Below are 17,905 nucleotides of genomic sequence, written 5' to 3'. Positions count from 1 at the left end.
AGGCTATGTGTAAGCCTCGTCTGAGCTTCAGAGCATGATGAAAGCACACCATTCTTTCCAATCTGAATGCAGACCCTTTGTTTAATGTGCTGGCAGGAACCTGTCAACCCAGGCCAATTAGAAATAAACAAAACCTCCTGGTTTGCTCTTTTTTTATTTTTTTTTCCCTTTCCAAATTTGTCAAGTGGGGTCCGTGACTTCCTCACTCCAGCAGATGATGTCCCAGCCTGATAAGTGATGTGTTTCTGCACCCTGAGAGGCGTGAGAGAACCCACCTTTGGGAGAGCAGGGTCTGGCAGAAGGGAAGAGCAGGATGCTGCTGCTGGGGTTTGTTTTTAAATACTGTCCTTCAGCCCTGCACAGCTGGATTGGGCTCTTGCTCTGGTTGTGACTGCAAAGCAAGTAACAAGGGCTTTTATTAACCTGTGTTATGTGTGTTATGTTGCTGCTGTAAAAGCCTGATTGCTTGTCCTGGGGGAGCAGTGGGAAGGTCTCTGGAGGCTTTTGAACTGAATTTTGGGTTCTGCTGCTGTCCTTTCTCTAAATCTTTTAGATTGTGCGAATGGTGAAGAACACAAAAGGAAGCCCGATAACCCTGTCCATAGGGGATGGTGCAAATGATGTCAGTATGATTTTGGAAGCACATGTTGGAATAGGTAAGAGTCCCTGGATCACCCATCTCACAGCCCAGACCTGCTCTCCTGTAACACCACTGGAGAAGGGGCATGTTCTTCACTTGGGGCTGCTGGAAATGCTGTGGTGCCCCCTAATGAAGGGAATCCGGTGCAGTTCATTTGGCTGTGGCTGTTGTGAGCAGAACAGCTCTGTGGGGGTGTCTCAGGAGGCTGAGCAGCTGCAGGGGAATAACTGAGCTGTGAGAGATGCAGGCCAGCCAGTTCCTTATCTCTCATCAGGTTTGCCTAGACACCCTTCACCACCCTTACACAGGAAATCACAGAGCAGCCTAAATACAGCTTAAAGACTCCAGAGGGCAGGTCTGAGTGTTGTGGAGCCAAAACCACACAAAGTGTTCGTGTTTGGTCTTCTGGGGCACTCAGGAGGGAAACTGGGCCTTGGTCATGCCTTGGGACACTGAGAGATGTGAGCAAACCCAGTGGGCAGCATCCAGATTCCAGCCCCTTGGGGATTAACCCCTTGCCATGCTTCTGTCTCCAGGGATAAAAGGCAAAGAAGGACGTCAGGCCTCCAGAAACAGCGACTATGCTGTGCCAAAGTTTAAACATTTAAGAAAACTGCTACTAGCACATGGGCATTTATATTATGTGAGAATAGCACACCTTGTACAGTATTTCTTCTATAAGGTAAGGGGCAGTGTGCAGCTGATTTTCTTTGTTTATCCTGTGCATTTCTTTGACAACAGAATGAAATAATAAACAGGAAAAAAACCCTGTGGGATATTCTGTAGTTCTATTTTCCTTCCCCAGGACAGGCTGTGTCTGCCATGTGCCTGTCCACTGACAGCAGTGCTTCCAGGGGAATGTGAGCATTCTATTGTCTCCTGCAGATACTAACTGCTCACTGGATTGGTTTTGTGCTTGATTGAACAAGTGCCCTACCTTGTCTGATGTTGTAATGTCAGACACTAATGTCTGATAACAGGAAAAACTGCTTGGATTTAGACTGAGAAGTCAAGTGCTTCCCTGCTGACCATTTGTCTTTTGTTTTTCTAGAACCTTTGCTTCATTTTACCGCAGTTTTTATACCAGTTCTTTTGTGGATTCTCACAGCAGGTAACTTCCAGTAATTTGCCTATAAAAGCAAGATAGACAAGATAAAAAGCAGGTGGCATAATGAGGTTTCCTAGCAGAGACTTGGCTTTTGGCATCCTGTCCCTTCACCATCCTGCTCTAGAGGACAGCAGGAGCTGACCTTGTTGCTCAGCACTAGATCTGGAACATAACATCTTGAGACAATAACTGAAAACAAAGCAATCTCCTTTCTTTCCTTTCCCATCCACCAGCTGTAAACACAGGTGGACACGTTCCTGAAGTGATGAGAGAAGGGTTGAGCTGGTTTGTCAGCGCCTGATTTTGCTATTTCTGCTTCTCTTATGAGAACAGGTTTTGAAAGGTTTCCTGCATTTCACTGCATTAAAAATGTCACTCAGAAGGAAGAATGGTTCATTCTTTTATGGCAGCTTTAAAAAAAGACACACAATGAGTGTTACAGAGCTTTGCTTAGTCCAAGTAAGCAACAGAGGGGCAGATCTATGTGGTGAGTGGGTTCATGTGCTTGGAGACAAGAGCTGTGGCTTTTGTGTCAACTTAAGGGGCTTTTGTGTCTATTTGGGCTCAAAAGTAAAAGGAGGAGTAAATGGTGAGAGATAATTCCCTGCTTGTTTTGGCAGAAACAGTTGCCTTTTTCTTTTTTTTAAAAAAAAGAAGCTATAGTTCCTCTAAAACAGTCTAGAGAGTCTTTGGAGAACCACAGGAGGCATCAAATGTATTAATAGAAACGGCAGCACAAGAGCAGCAGGAGGAAAGCTGTGATAAAGGCTGTTTAGTCGTGTTTTCCTGGAGGATGAGCTGGAGATGAGACCAGCCAGTTACAGACCTTGCTGTCAGTGGGAGCAGGTCCCAGGGCACGCAGCCTGCAGGTGCCTCGCTCCCCCAGCATTGCACAGAGCACGGCTCCCATCCAGCAGAGCTGTGCTGTGTGACAAAGGGATGGCTTTGCAGGGTATGTAGGAGACAAGGGCTGGAAATTCATGGCTTCATTTCTGTGTGGAGAGGCCTTTTTCTGTTTCTCATTTAACCTTTTCTTCCTTTTCTAAGCCACTGTATGATGCTGCTTATCTGACCATGTACAACATCTGCTTCACATCGCTGCCTATCCTGGCTTACAGCCTCCTGGAGCAGCACATCAGCATCGACACGCTGACCTCGGACCCTCAGCTCTACATGTGAGTGGTCCTGGGCTGGGTAAACCTCTGTCAGCCATGGTTTCAGTTTCCTTGGTGCAGGAGTGTGAGCAGGTGTCGCTGTCCTGTGTCAGGGGTGGGATCACTGAAGGGCAGGAAAAGCCATTTCTGCCCCTCCTGGCTCAGCTGTTCCTGCAGGCAAGCTGAGCAGCCTTGTCTTTTCAGCCTGTTGCTACTTGTTTATGCCCTGACAGTATCTGGTCTGGCAAACTGCACTGCTGTATCTCTGTGAAAGAGTCAGCTGTAGGTGGAATTCATCCATAAGAAAAATGGAGCAGTGAGTGTGGCCAGAGCGTTCATTCACGTTACCTTTGAGCCAAGCACGTGATGGAGCGTGTAATGTAGGGAGGGGAGATGTAGCTTTCAGGAGGAAAAAAGATCCATTCATTTTCAGAAAGATGGATGTTTCTGAAGCCCAGCTCAGGCAGGTGGTTTCTCAGCTTGTCTAAATGGGTATGGTCCCCCAGGCTTCCCCTGCACAGGTCCCCTGTCAGAACGCAGGGAGCTCTGCTCATCCATCCACACACTCGGTTTTCTGCCACGTTGCCCAGGGAAAGGAGAGCTTAGACTGTCTCTCTCTGCTTTGCTTGTTGTTTTCTCTCCTTGGCTGCAGCAGGGAGAAGCTCCAGTCTTGCACAGAAACACAGACAAAACACAGAGATGCTTTCCATCTTCCTCCCAGCCCTGCCCACACACGTGCTTGGGGCAGCCCTTTGGAAGGAAGATGTTTTTTGGAGGAAACTGCTCTCTGTGCATCCCTGTTGCTAATTCCCCAGCCTGGCAGTCAGCTCAGCCCTGTGGAAAAGGCCAGCTCAGGGCTGCTTTGGCCAGTGGCTGTTGCTGTGGTGTGATGCTCCTCAGCAGTGAGGGAGCCACATGTGGCACGGCTGTGCCCAAGCCAAGGGTGATCTCTGTGCAGGGACAGCAAAGGGAGTTATCAGGTGCCTAAAATATTGTGTGAAAATTGCCTTAGGTATAGAAAAAGCAGTAAATGCAACAAGAGCTGTAAGGCTGGGAAGAGGATTGGGTGGTTTTGAAGTAAACAGTCAGAGCCATGGTCGATCAGAGCTCTATATTCCTTCACTCTATGGCAAAATGCCACAGTCTGTATTTTTAAATAGCTTGGTAATTGAATATTGTGCAACAGAGAGCAATAACAGCAGGCCCCTGTTCCTTCCCCTGGTGGGCTCTCTGATCTCTGGGCTCTGTCTGTTGAGGGGAAACAGCCTTATTTTGAATATTCATGACTGTGCATGTGCTGCTGGATGCAGAGCGCCCGCTGCGCTGCTGCTGGAGAAGTGCTGAGCTGCTGCAGTGCAGATCCTGACTCTGGAAAAAGCCTGTTTACCACAAGCACTGCAGGACAGAAATGGGAATGCAAAACAGAGCTCACAGGGAGGAAGCTGCTTGTATTTTCTGTCTTTGCAATACCCCACACTTCCAGTCTGGTTTGTCTTTGCTCTTTCCTCAGACCCAAACTGTGAAATGTTGGAGCGTGGTCACGGCATCGTTGTGTGTAGGTTTCAGTAGGGTCTCATTTCAGAAACTGCAGTTGCAGGAGCCCAGCACCACACAGGTTTGCCAAGTGCATCGTGCTGGAAATGGATGTTTTGCTTTAGGAGTTAAGGAGAACAATGCAAAAAAGATGGGGACTCTAAAGAAAGCAATCTGACAAGATAATGATGCAGGGAACTGTTTTTATCTCCCTCCTGCCCCCATAGCTCCCCTGCACTCCCAGGTCCTGTCCCTGCAGAGCTTTGCTCATAGCCTATCTGTTTGTTGCTGCTGCCTCCATGCCAGATCTCATCCTGTATTCAGCCAAGAGCCTTCTGCTACAACCCCTGTGATAAAAACACCCACCATACAATTCAGGAGGTTATTTTCAGCCTGTGCAGAAAAACACCACTTCAGGGAACAGGGCTTGCAGAGCTTTTCTCAAAAAAGAACTTTGTGCATTCAACAAAAAGAGGGAGGCACACGACAGATTTTGTGCATCCCATATAGCTGCTCTTTAGCCTTACCCCACTTTTAAAATTGAGCAGATAATGTGAGATAATGTCTCTTGCAGCACAGGGGCTGCAAGAGAGCTTCAGGACAGCATTGCCTCTGTTCACTCTGTGCTTTTTTCATCCAAGTTACCTAGAGAAGGACAAAACAATTCATATGCTGAACCTCTTGTGGTTTCTCATGGTCAGCAGCTGCACATGAGAAATGTTCTTTATGTGCTGGCAGGTATTTCTGTGGTTTCCCCCCTTGCCTCATACTCCAAAGCCCCCCAGTCCCCTTTCTGCTTTCCAGCACATCCCGAGCGTGGTGTGATGGGCTCGTTACTCCATCTCTTGGCAGGAAGGTGTCGGATAATGCCATGCTGCAGTGGAGGCCATTCCTGTACTGGACCTTTCTGGGCGCCTTTGAAGGACTTGTGTTTTTCTTCGGGGTTTATTTCCTTTTTCAAAACTCATCGTTGGAAGATAACGGAAAGGTAATGGCAGCAGAGGGAAGGAGGACGAGTGTTTGTTTTGTGTGCTGCCTCTGATACGCCTGGCAGGGAATATCTGCGTGCTTAATCTGTGCAGCGTGTCTCGAGTCCTGTCCAACAGTGCAGCCTTGCTTATGGTGTGATTCTGCAGCAAATGCTTGAAATAAAACATCTTCCAGATCGCCATGGAAACAGGGCAGAGCTGGTTACACACACTAGGTAAAATGACTAGTCTCACACACAGCTCTGTTCCAAGGCAGTGAGCTTTGCACTGTGCTCGTCCCCTCCTCTGTGTGGTCCCAGGCACTGGCCCAGGGCAGGAGCAGTGCTTGTCCTTCCCCCAGTGACAGCCTGACACTGGGCGTGTGCTTGGCTGGCTGTGAGCGGCTGGATTAGCCCACCTTGATGAGATGGTGCTCGTTAGTGCAGACACAGTGCAGGGCTGGCTCTGTTTGGGGGTGTGATTCCAGCCCTGGTCTCCCTTTGCCCTGGGGGAGGCTGGTGCTGGCCCTCTGCTCCTGTTCTGGAGGCAGCAGAGGTCCCCAGCTGCTGGAGCTGCTGGATGTTGTCCCTGCTGCCTCCTGCTCGTGCCTCTGCTGTGGGGACCAGCCCTTGTGTCGCCACGTCAGCGTGGTGTGGGAATTCATGGGGTTAACTTGCACAGAAAGAGGAGGAAAAAAGATGGAGGTTTTTTTAATTTTTCCTTTTTTCTTATTTTTTCTTATTTTGCTGGTTAACTGAGTACAGAGCAAGCTGTTAGTGCAGGGCAGCTGCCATGTGTTATTAGATTTTGGCTGATGGGAAACTCCTTTACAACATCATTTATGGCCCTTGAAAATACCTAAACTTTTTTTAGTGGCTAACACTTAGAGAAAATTTCAATTTATGTATGTATATTCATACATTGCATCAATGCCAGCATTTATGGCCTCAGTCACGTGTAGTCAAGCCCCTGTATTGTCAAATCAGTGCTCTTTTGTATCTATAACCATTCTGGTTGTATTTGAATGAAACACGAAGCACTGATCTGTTCTGCAAATGCCTTCGGAGGTCAGGTCTGTGTGGCACTACATTGAGATCTGTGGTTATGTTCTGTTCTGTAAATACTTATGCCTGTAAGAACTGCTACCAGCAATTGTTCATAATATCCATGTATGTTTGATTGACTCGTTTTTCACTCCTATTGACTTTAATTTTTTTGCATTTTTTGGAAACTTTTACATTTCACTTTCTGTTTTAATGTATGCATTCAGATCTTGACAGCCTTTGGTAAGCATCTCTCCCATTCATTGCCATCATTTGGATTTATATACAGTATCTGCTTTTCTTTGTGTGCGTAGTCACTAGTACCCACAAACCAAACCAGGTGGAGCAGTACCCACCGGTGCCTTCTGCAGAGGGGACTGCAAAGAGATGATGATGAGTGTGACGAGAAAGCAGAAACTGAGTAAATTGCCAAGAAACCCTGAAATGCAGGTGGTGCAATGACTTTGTGTCCTGGATCAACATTGCTGTTAGTAGGAGGTTGTCCCTGTCACCGTCCCAGCTCTGGTCACCCGTCCGTGTGGCGCTGCATGGCTCGGGGCGGCGCGAGGCGTGCGTGTGCCTGGGGCCCTGCCAGGGCTCCCTGCCAGCCCCCCCTGCTCCCTGCTTGCCCCCCGTGCCCCTGGCTGTGCCTCCCCCGAGGGGCCGGGCTGCCTGTGGCAGTGCCCTGTGTGTTTTGCAGGTGTTTGGGAACTGGACCTTTGGGACAATTGTTTTCACCGTGCTGGTGTTCACCGTCACTCTCAAGGTCAGCATCTCCCTCCCTGCCTCCCTGCCTCCCTCCCTGCCTCCCTCCCTGCCTCCCTCCCTGCCTCCCTCCCTGCCTCCCTCCCTGCCTCCCTCCCTGCCTCCCTCCCTGCCTCCCTCCCTGCCTCCCTCCCTGCCTCCCTCCCTGCCTCCCTCCCTGCCTCCCTCCCTGCCTCCCTCCCTCCCTGCCTCCCTCCCTGCCTCCCTCCCTGCCTCCCTCCCTGCCTCCCTCCCTGCCTCCCTCCCTCCCTGCCTCCCTCCCTCTCCTGCTCGCTGCAGGCTCAGCTGGGCACTGCGGGATCCTGAAGTCAGAGTGCTGAGGATAAGTGGCTACGAGCATTTTCCACCACACTTAAATCTTCGTTCTTCCATGGAGGCAGAACCTGCTTACTTCCCTTTGTGTAGTCTGGGGTTTTTAGGTGTTTGTTTAGTTTGAGTTATTTTTCTAATTTTTTTCCCCCTCTTTTGAGGACTCCAGTTGGTTATGGTTGACTTTTCCCCATGTTTTCACCTCTTGATGTTCAGTTCCAGCAATAGGAAAGGAGCAATAAAGAATTTGGGTTTGTCCACCTTGTTTCAGACAGGGCTGAGTGCCAGAGATCACAAAAGCACGTGTGTCAAATAACAATAGCAAACCTATTTTGTTTCATGGAGCTTTCCAGAACAAACTGTTTGTGTAAGACCTTACAAAAGGTCTTTTGTGTTTGGTTCAGGACAGCAGGTGGTGACAAGAGGCAATTACAGTCCCTGTAACCTTTAGATGTTTCTTTCCTGTAGCATCAGGGGTTGCATCAAATTTATTCCATTAAAAAGTGTCAGTTACAATTAGGATGTCACTGTTTCCCTGCTAACACTGTGGACATTGAAATTGTTTTTCCTGGTGCCCATATGCACAGAGGTAGCTGTTTGGAGAGCCTTCAGCCTTAATGTGGCACCAGTCTGAAGTTTCATACCAATACAATCCAGTACACTCTGCATCTAAAGCCTGTTTTGTCTCTTTTTATTCCCACAGCTAGCGTTAGATACCCGATTCTGGACGTGGATGAACCACTTTGTGATTTGGGGCTCCCTTGCTTTCTATGTGTTTTTCTCATTCTTTTGGGGAGGAGTCATTTGGCAAGTACCTTTTCTTATTTCCACGGCTTTCTTAGGGGAGTGCCCTGAGCTCGTCCCTCCTTGGGGTATCCTGAGACCTGGGGGTGCCAGGGCAGGCACTGCCCTGCTCACTGAGGAAGGGCACCAAAAGCCAGTGCTGGAAGGGGCTGCTGTGTGGTCAGAGGTGTTTGAGGAGGGCTCAGCCCCCCAGAGGGAAGAGCCTGTCAGAGATAATGCTCTGGGCACCATCCACGTGCTCAGCTTTGGCAGGACGTGTTTGCTTTTCTAACCATGGAATCGTTTCTGCTGCTGAGGCTCTTGCCTTTATCAGGAGGCTCTAGAGTGAACCTTTTAGGGTGTTTGTGGGTGAGAGAGACAGAAAGAATTTGTAGTGGAAAGAATCCCAGTGAAACAGAAGGAGGGAATGGATGAGGCAGAGCAAGAGGACCTGGCCCTCTGGGACAGAGGGGAAGAATAAACAGGAGAAAGCCAGGTCCTGGTGTTGAAATTATGGATCCAAGTAAAAGAAATTCTCATTGATTCAAGTGCACCCAGCATTTTAGGTTTAAATGCAAAAGCAGGTGAGCATTAGCACATTACAAACATTGCCAGTTTTGTATTTGCTGTGCTGCAGTAAATGTTCAGTTGACAGACAGCGTCTCTGGTTTATACCTTTGCTTCTCCAAGGGCTGTTGGCTGGATCCCTGATCCAGCAAGCTGCTAATAAGGATGTGGAACAGGTTTAAATACTTTGTGTGGGGGGTCACAAGCTTTAGCTCTTCAGTTACCTTTTGCTGACCAACAGATCCAGATCTGCAATCTAGCCACATCTCCATGTTAAATGTTAGTTCTCTACTGAAAACTCTTTCTGCTGTTTAACTTGCATAGCTCAATATTTTTGATCTAACAGTAAGCAAAAGCTGCTTTGGGATCCTTGTCATCAGTTATTGATGAGGTGTTTTTCACAAGCAGCTGGTTGTTCTCCCTCATCAAGCAAAGGAGGAAGGGGCAAATAACCTGTTGTGATGGAGAGACTCTGGATTTCCACTATCAAAACCAAACCAGAAGCTGCAGCAAAGCCTGAGGTTGAAATAAAATTACCTGGTTTTTGGTGAGGTGAATCATTTATCTTTCAGTGGTGGTGGCTAAATTCAAACCCCTTCCCACCCTGAAAAGAAACAGACATGGAAGGTACAAAATGGATCATGACAAGCTTCCAGAAATAGTGCAGCTGGAGGCAGGAGATGGATTGGGAGGAGGATGGACAGTGTGTTTCTGTGCTGTATCCATCTCTGTCTGAAAGGGAGGCATAACTGCTAATAGCTTTACCTGAAGTCTCCTTTGATTCTGGTCTTCTTGGAAAACCCATGTTAACCAGAATTTATTTGTATCCTTTCTTTTTCAGGCCTTTCTTGAAGCAGCAAAGAATGTATTTTGTATTTGCTCATATGCTGACTTCTGTTTCCACATGGCTGGCAATAATTCTCCTGATTTTTATCAGCCTTTTCCCAGAAATTCTTCTAATAGTTTTAAAAAATATAAAAGAGAAAAATCATCAGGTAAGGAACAAGATGATGTATCACACTGTATTTTTAGGAAGACCTTTCTTACCCTTAGGCACCAGCTGAACCTCTAACAATACCACGTTCCACTCACATCTCTATGGAAGGCTTTTCCTTCACATGCCAAAAATGTCAAGAAGTTATTCTAAAAGTACTGCCCAGATGTGCAGCAGGGAGTCAGCCTGAGCCTTTCCTTAGCTGCCTTCCCTGGCTGGGAATGTGGTGTCTCCTAGAGAAGTGCATAAGCCTTGTCCAGCCTGATCACCAAACACACCTTACCTTGTCCTGAGATCTCCTGCTTGTTTTGGTGTCAGAAGGCACGAGCAGGAGGCTCCCCTGGGTCTGTCCTCAGCTGCTGGTGCAGTGGGAGCAGGGCCAGGCCGAGTCACGTTTGCCCACCCTCCATAAATAACCGAAGGCTCAGCCCGTGGTGTTCACTCTCCCTGGAAGCTGTCTGGTTTCTTAACAGCTTTCCTTCACTGCTGGGGAGGAGGGCTCCCTTTCCAGCTGGGAACCTCTTAAAAAGTTCCCTCCACTGCTTTGGCAAGTGGTGAAGCACTGCCAGGCTCACAACTCGCTGTGCTGGGCCCCCTGCCCCTTGTCTCTGCTTACCCAGAGGGGCTGAGCGTCCCCGAGGGCAGCCCCATCCCCTGCTCCCCCTGCTCTCCCTCCTGCAGCATCAGCAGCTCCTGCCCTGGGCCAGCACGGGGGAATTGCAGCCAGCCCTGGCCCTTGCCCTGGGGTTTGCATGTCCCCAGGCTGCTGTAGGGCCCAGCTGAAGGGACATGGGCTGGGAGAAGAGAACCCCCAGCCCCTGGTGATTGATGGAATCACAGAATGGTTTGGGTTGGAAAGCTCCTTAAGGATCACCCATTTCCAGCCCCCTGCCATGGACAGGGATGCCATTCACTAGATCAGGTTGCTCAGGGCCCCATCCTGCCTGGCCTCGAACGCTTCCAGGGCTGGGCCATCATTAAAGTCAAAAACAATCGAGATGGTAAGAGAGCTGTGGTTGTATTTTGTGAGGATCCGTGTAACTTCTTCCACTTGAGTATGATTTAATAGTTTCTAGCTGGACAGTCCTGTTGAGGAGGCAGGGAGGGAGTTGCTCTCAGCTGCAGACATGGGACAGTTTGGGGACAGTGCCCTGGAAGGGTGACCTGGGGATTTCTGAGCCCCAGCTCAACTCACCTGGGAGATGACCCATTTTTGCCTTCAGCTGCTGACCAAAGATCCATCCCCTCTTGCAGTACTTTCAAGAGTGCTTTTTATTCGTTTAACAAAGGCTCTTGTGAAATCACTTAGCAAAGCAAAGTGAGTGTCAACTAGAAAAGTCTCTTCAGATGTGCATCCCAAACTAAACACAGCCTGAACCATATTTAAATGTACATTTTGAGTAAGAGCTTTATTATAAGTGCCTGAAGGAGATGCCAGCTCTGAATATCTGTGCCAGCCATCAGACACCCTGTCAGCTGCCTGATTTGTAAAGGCATCTAAGACCAGGTAAATGATTTCAAATCAAAACCCTTATTGAGAATCCTGACCTTAATATTGAAATAAAAATAAATAAATTGAAATAAAATAAAGCTGCCCAAGGGAAGCATTAAGTGAAAAACAAACTTAGGGAAGATTGTACAGGGGCCTGAACCACAACCTGGTGGCCGAGGTTCCCTTCTGGAAGGGGAGGATGGATTTGAGGCCAGGTTGTTGGGTATTTGCCCTTGATCCCGGTGGGACAGGCTCTCACCCCCATATAGTTTCCTGTAACGCAGCACATCAGCTCTGCTCAGCCTTTATTAAATTTTCTGTGTGGGATGTGGTGATTGCTTTCATTTTGTTTTGGTTCTGTTTGTTTAACTGCAAGGCGCATTTGTGTTTTCCTTGGTTTCTGCCTTTCTCTTTCTTGTACTGCAATTTTCTGTCTTTTGTGCTGTTGTGAACTAGGTAACGAAGCGCCTTCCTTCCTCAGGAACATCCACTATCTTCATGCTTTCTCAAACTTCCAGCAATCACAGCTTTTCTTGGAGTGAATAAGGTGATTTCCTTTCTGAGTCGCAATGTGTTGCTTGCTCAACTGCTTTTTTTTCTTCCTTCTAATGCCTAACTCCTGAAAGCCCACGTTTAGATTTGCTCACACAGCAGAACCTTGCTTTCCCCCTACCTTTTGCCTTAATTTAAATCTTTCACTCAAGTGTTTCGTCTGTCTCTCCCCTTGGGTCTCTTGCTGCATCTCAGGTGGGCGAGCTGGTCGTGCTCAGGATGTCCAGTTGAGGTGGACACAAAACTGGTTACCCTCTCCTGCCTGGCTGGAGTTCGGTGTCAGTGGACCAGATGGGAGTGGGACAGGGTGGAATTGGTTTGTCAAATGGCTCAGGCTTGTCTGCCCTGGGAGGAGCTTCCCCAGTGCCCAGCCCGTGCTGCCTGTCAGTGCTGCCCTTGTTCCTTGTGTGAGTGGTAAATCCACAGCCCAGAACCCTCACATCAAGGGGTAGTCTTGGACTTGCTGGCCATGGGACTGGCAGGGTCACCCACAGCACATCCCTGGTGTTTGGGTTCACTGCAGATCTCCACCATCACTTGCTCTTCTGAAGATGCCAGTTGTGTGGAGATCAGGGCTGTCTTCCTCCTCCCTCAAGAGCACCATAAATCTCCAAACATTTAGAGAAGCAGGGCCGGTTTGTGAACGCCTGCCGTGGCTCTTGCTCTGCAAAGGCCAGGCAGCGTTAGGATCACCAACACCTAGCGAGGGTTCAGCGTGTGTTGCTCCATCCTTTGTGGAAGGCTGTAGCTGTAGCAGGGGCTGTGTCTGGTGGTGTCTGAGGCAGGCTGAGGTGGTGTGTGCTCTAAGTGTCTTTGCCTCGCTGTTGCAGAGCAGCAGGAAGGCACCTGATTCACTGTCGGCCAGACCTTCTGTCAGACCACTTCTTTTAAGAACATTCTCAGATGAGTCTAATGTGTTGTAACAGGTACCCTGTCTGGAGGAGTGGGGATGGTTTTAAAGGCATCAATTAACCAAATGTAACCCCCTCCAAATCAATTAAACCGTGGTTCTTGTAATCCTCTTGCCTATCGGTGTGGGGCACCTGTCCTTGTGGAGTAGAGATGCAATGCTTGGGATGCATTTTAATTTGGGGATGTTGTACTATCCAACTTCTCCAGAATCCCTTATCTGTACAGATACTTACACATATTTGGCAATATGTAAACAAATATTTCAATCTAGCAGCTATTTCAGTCTAATATTAGCAGAGAATTGGAGAGGGCAGTCTGAATTGTGCTAACCCTGGCTGTAAAAGCTAATGCTGATACATTTACGGTGAAGGATGGAAATCTCAGCTGTTAAAATGATTCCAGTATTGCATCTGATTTGTACCAAAATCCCTTTCTCTAGGGTGCATGCTGTTCTCTCAGATAGAAATAAGTATGTTTTAATTCATCTGCTAGATGGGAACTAAACACATGTACTCACCTGTGTGTCAGCACATGGGACAGAGGCATGTCTCGGTGTCCGTGTGTCTGTGCACACACACAGAGCATCCTCCTATGAGCTGACTTGATTTTAAACTTTATAGCCAATAGCAGAATAAAAGAGGTAAAAGTGCCTAATTGACTTCACAATTCTGCTTTCAGGGGAGATGTTACATGTGGTGTCTGCTGCAAACAGAAACCTGCAGATTGTCTACGAGCCTCTGGCACCTTTGTGCCCGCCCCTGCTGCCAAGGCAATCAGGTTTATGGGCATGGCAGGGCCAGCAGGCAGGCTTGGCAGCCAGTCCTTCCCCACTGACATTAGGTGGTGCTCTCCACCACCACATTCTGGTGCAGCCTGCTGTGGGAGGTGGCTGCACCAGCACAGAGCAGGAGCTGCAGGGGACAGCAGGGCAGATGCTGCTGTTAGACCTCAATGCAGCATTTTGAAAACTGTGAAAATTCATTTGTCATCTGATTACTTGGTTGTGAATGATATTTGGCACTTTTATTATGGGCTAATCATTCTTCTTCTCCTATATATATTTTTTTTAATAACCCAGGAAAAGGTTTGAGTTTGGGAATGTAACAGTTGCAATACATGTCTGTGTTCCTTCTGATTTTTGCAGGCTGGCCCCTTCGATCTGCCCGTGTTAGTGTCATACAAACGTATAGAGAATGGTTATGTGAAGGCTGAAGATGCTGTCACTAATTTGGCAGAAAGATATCCTCTCAGGATACCTTAAAGTGCTCCACCCCAACACTGCAGATTGTCATGCTGTAGGAGAGCCGTGGTTTTACCCTGGCAGTGACCTTTGATGTACCAAGACCTGTGAGCAGCCGGGGCACTGGCCCCACGGTACCCGTTAGTCTTTGGTCTCATGGCTTCCCTGCCCTCCCAGAAAAACCAATTCTGCCAAATCCTGCATCGCTGGAGGCTGAGAAAGCATCTTTAGGCATTCACCCCAAGCAGCATGGATTGAAGTGCAGGAGTGCAGTGCCAGCCCCATTTCACACGGGGGCTTCCTCTGCCCGCTGCAGATCTGTCTGAGAGCTGCTCAAAGCTCTTGCTCTGCCTGACCAAAGAAGTAGCACAGACTTCAACCCAGAAACATTCCCCTCCAGCCCCTGAAGGCACTGGCAGGAGGCTGCTCCCCTCACACAGAAGGTGATGCAGCCCTGCAGCCCGTCCCAGCCGTGCTTCCCAGGTGCACACGGCAGGATCAGCCGAAAATTTGGGAGAAATCTTCGCTGTTCCCTCCTCCAGGTGGAGCTGGAAGCCATCTGTGCTCTGTCCACAGCAGCTGTCCGTGTGAAGAGCTGCAGTGCTGGGAAGTGCCAGAGCATCCTCCCACAGCCGCTTTGCTGCTGGGTTAATTCCTGCTGGAGGGTGAAGAAGAGGTTTTGTGGCTGTCTGTGATGGAAGGGAGCTTTCATGGGGGAGAAGGGAATCCCACAAGTTGTGCTGTGGCAGACTCTGAGCCCCAGTGGCCAGGCTCCCGTGGCTGTGCTTACATTACTGCACTGTGCAGTTGCTCCAACACTTTGAAGGCCTGAGGGACAGTGTAGTCCTTGCTGATCCCAGGGACACGGGCTGTGCCTGTGAACCTGCAGGTGTACAAAACTGCATCTTGAATTATTTGCACTAAGAAAAAAAGAAGACAGTTTAAAATTGAATACATGAACCTGATTTCATTTTACATTTTATTTGTTTTTAAATTGGCATGTTCTTTTTAAATCTACCTGTACCATGGTTGTAGGAACTTTCCTCTTTAGGTTCTGCACAGCAAAGGTGAGATGCCTGACTCTCGATATTTTTTTTTTTTTTCTCTGATACTTCGTACGTGGAAAGATCAGCTTTTTCTGTTGTGTTAAGTCATGAGCAGTGACAGAGCAGCCTGTGTGCCACAGGTTGGTGTGACAGCCCCTCCCTCATGCTGCTGTCCCCCAGAGCAGCTCTGAGAGAAGCTTCGAGGCTCATTTCAGGAGCAGCGAGCTCTGCGCCTGTGGCTCGCGCTCGCTCGGGCTTTGTCACGCACGTACAGCAGAACAGTTTGGGACTGGACTGAACATTCCCCCAGCCAGTTTTGTCGAGCTGCAGGTTGTTAATTTTTGTAAGAATGCAGTCCTGCTCTCTGGCTGCCATCCCTGCGGTTCGGAGCGGTGCGGATCAGCTGCCAGCGAATCCTCCGGTGCACGGTGGGCTTTGGCCGGGCCTCGGCTGAGTGGAGAGGGGAGTGCTCGGTGCCAGCAGGGAGGGGACAGACGGACAGGACACTGGACCATCCACTCTGCACTGGCCACACGTGGTGTCTGTGCCGTGGCAGCGAGCACTCCTCGCATGCGAGTCGGGAGCTGCACTGCCAGCATGTGTCCCCTGGGCAAAGCTTTGTTCCCTCCTTCCCTTTCTCTGTTTTCCCAGCTCATTTCACAGACCTAGCGTTCAACTTGCAGACCTTGTCCTGTTCTCAATTTGCTGAAATGTGGTGCCTACAGATCAAGTATACGACAAATACGATGAAGATATGCTCTATATGCCAAATCTAACCATTCTCCTTAAATATACAGTTGCTGACTTGTGTTTACATAACCTTTCAAAAATGGGCGCTAAAATGCCTAATTCCTGTGATTCAAAACCATTCCAAGCCCAAATGGTCCCAAGCCTGATGCCTTGCTTCTCAGTTTGTTTTGTGTCATGCTCTACTCCAAGGGTCAAAGTCTGTTCCTCTGGAATTCCATTGTGGGAACAGTGAAGCTCAGCGTGTGTGTGAACTGTCCAAATAGTCACATAAACGGGATAATTTCTGCTGCCTGTCTCAGGACAGAGCCTTCTGAGAACCAAATCTTTCTCTTGGCATTTCCAAGTGTCCTGTCTCCAGCTGGAAGAAGCCACTGCAGTAGCTGTATGTTCAAACCCAAGGTGTGTTTGCTGACAGGTGGGGTGGAATTCACGTGGAGTGTCTTGTAATAGCAGCTTATTTTGGGAAAATGCAGTTTTCCTTGGGCTTGGATCTTCAGCCAGTGCACTGGTGCAGTGCTGGGTGCCAGGACAGCCCGGCTGCCCTGGTCCTGCAGAGGACAAAAACAAAATTCCTATTGCTGTGGGTGACTTGTGGAATCAGGGGATGCCCTCTGAGGTCAGAGAGGGGAAGCAGAAGTGGTGGTAGGGGCTGTAAGGTGTGAGGCAGCAGGGTTGGAGAGGCAGGAGTGGGACAGGAGGCTGTGGTGGGTGCTCGTGTTCCCTGAGCACGCTCCCCGTGCTCAGTGAAAGGTCAGTAAAGGCTTCTCGGTGGAGAAACTTGAAGGAAAAAAGGCTGGGGTTTGCTCATAATAATTTGTTGAAGTTTTATCACTGACTAGTGACACTGAAAGATAAGGAAAGTAATTAAGATTCCCTCTAAAACTCTCATGTGATAACAGTGGAGCTTGGTGTAGTCGTAGCGACTTCTCAAAAACTAATCCTAATTGTTATGAGAATATTATAAATGACTTGGAATTGCATAAAAGCTTCAAATTGAATTTGTATACACACAGTTGAGAAACTTTCCTAATACTGCACCATTTATCCAGTTTCCCAGCTACAAATTTTTTTAAAAAACCATGTAGTGTATAGAAAATGTAAATTATATACAGGCAACGAGCAGATACATTTTCAGCTTCTTGCAAAGAAAAAGGACTGCAACCTTACATTTTTTCACTTAAATGCAATTTTATACATTTATGTTGCTTTATATCAAGGAAATTGAATGTGAATGTTACCTTTTATGAATGCAACTTGCTCTTTTTTCATTACAGAAACTTTTGTTTGAAGTAATCAATAAACTTTGGTATGTTGTTCTGATTAATATATATTTGTTGTCTGTCTCATTTCCTCGGATACTCCTGGGGGTGGCTGAGTGTGTGGGTTTGTGCAGGGACAATCAGCATTTTCACTGGGGCCATGCTTGGTTTTCTGGCGTGGAGCAGCATTTGCTTAAGGAAATACTGCTTGCTTCTCATCCCTTTTTGTTTTTCCAGCAGTGTATTAGCAATGGTATCAGCTGCTGCACATAGCTGGTCTGTGTGCTCTCAACTCATGTCCCTCAAAATGAATGTTTAATTAAGAAAGTGAATCCTGTCAATTAAGTGAATAAATTGGTTTAACTTCCTAGAATAGGTGAGCCCAGGACTTCAGCTGACATTTAGGAACTGTCCCCTGTGCCTGATTTCCATTTGTGTTTTCCTTACTGCTCTGTTTTGGTTCTTGTTTCTGTGCTGTAATAAATAAGTATTTTTTAGTTCAAAGCCTCGAAACACACAGATGAGGTTTGCAAAGTGCCTGGTGCTGGTGAAGTTCAGGCCCAATATTTGCATTGATGAAATTCCAACAACACAAGGAAAGTGCTAAAGCACGACTCGCAGCGTTTGTGTAATGCACAAGAAAAATATATAGACTTAACTTTCTTTTTAAGGACACGGGTCTGTTTGCAACTGAAATGTTTGTAATGAGAAAGTGACAGTTTGAAAGATTCTGTTTTGGCTGCTTCGATCCCTGCAGCTCCCATCAGGCACCGCAGGACAGATGGCTGAG

At 48.0% G+C, this 17,905-nt stretch overlaps 1 protein-coding gene across 4 annotated transcripts in view; it reads left to right on the top strand.

Annotated features, from left to right (window-relative positions):
- ATP11C (ATPase phospholipid transporting 11C (ATP11C blood group)) overlaps nucleotides 1-17,184 on the top strand; it is a 53,178-nt gene extending 35,994 nt beyond the window's left edge. For 2 of the 4 annotated variants that reach the window (XM_014255338.2, XM_014255336.2), the window contains exons 21-29: nucleotides 554-656; nucleotides 1,177-1,322; nucleotides 1,692-1,751; nucleotides 2,796-2,923; nucleotides 5,288-5,423; nucleotides 7,147-7,212; nucleotides 8,224-8,327; nucleotides 9,712-9,865; nucleotides 13,965-17,184. In XM_014255338.2, coding sequence (XP_014110813.2) covers nucleotides 554-656; nucleotides 1,177-1,322; nucleotides 1,692-1,751; nucleotides 2,796-2,923; nucleotides 5,288-5,423; nucleotides 7,147-7,212; nucleotides 8,224-8,327; nucleotides 9,712-9,865; nucleotides 13,965-14,081 — 1,014 coding nt within the window. In that variant the 3' untranslated portion in view covers nucleotides 14,082-17,184. Of the gene's footprint in view, nucleotides 1-553; nucleotides 657-1,176; nucleotides 1,323-1,691; nucleotides 1,752-2,795; nucleotides 2,924-5,287; nucleotides 5,424-7,146; nucleotides 7,213-8,223; nucleotides 8,328-9,711; nucleotides 9,866-11,812; nucleotides 11,904-12,738; nucleotides 12,835-13,964 lie in introns of all 4 variants that reach the window. The other 2 variants (XM_088062461.1, XM_088062462.1) reach the window with 2 other exon arrangements.
- The last annotated feature ends 721 nt before the right edge of the window (nucleotides 17,185-17,905 follow it).

Source organism: Pseudopodoces humilis, chromosome 15 (genome assembly GCF_049639895.1).
Source record: "Pseudopodoces humilis isolate 2021_Gansu_Grassland_sample_001 chromosome 15, ASM4963989v1, whole genome shotgun sequence".
NCBI classification, from domain to species: Eukaryota; Metazoa; Chordata; class Aves; order Passeriformes; family Paridae; genus Pseudopodoces; species Pseudopodoces humilis.
The sequence above is the reverse complement of the archived record's forward strand: the minus strand, read 5'-3'. Positions and strand labels throughout refer to the sequence as shown.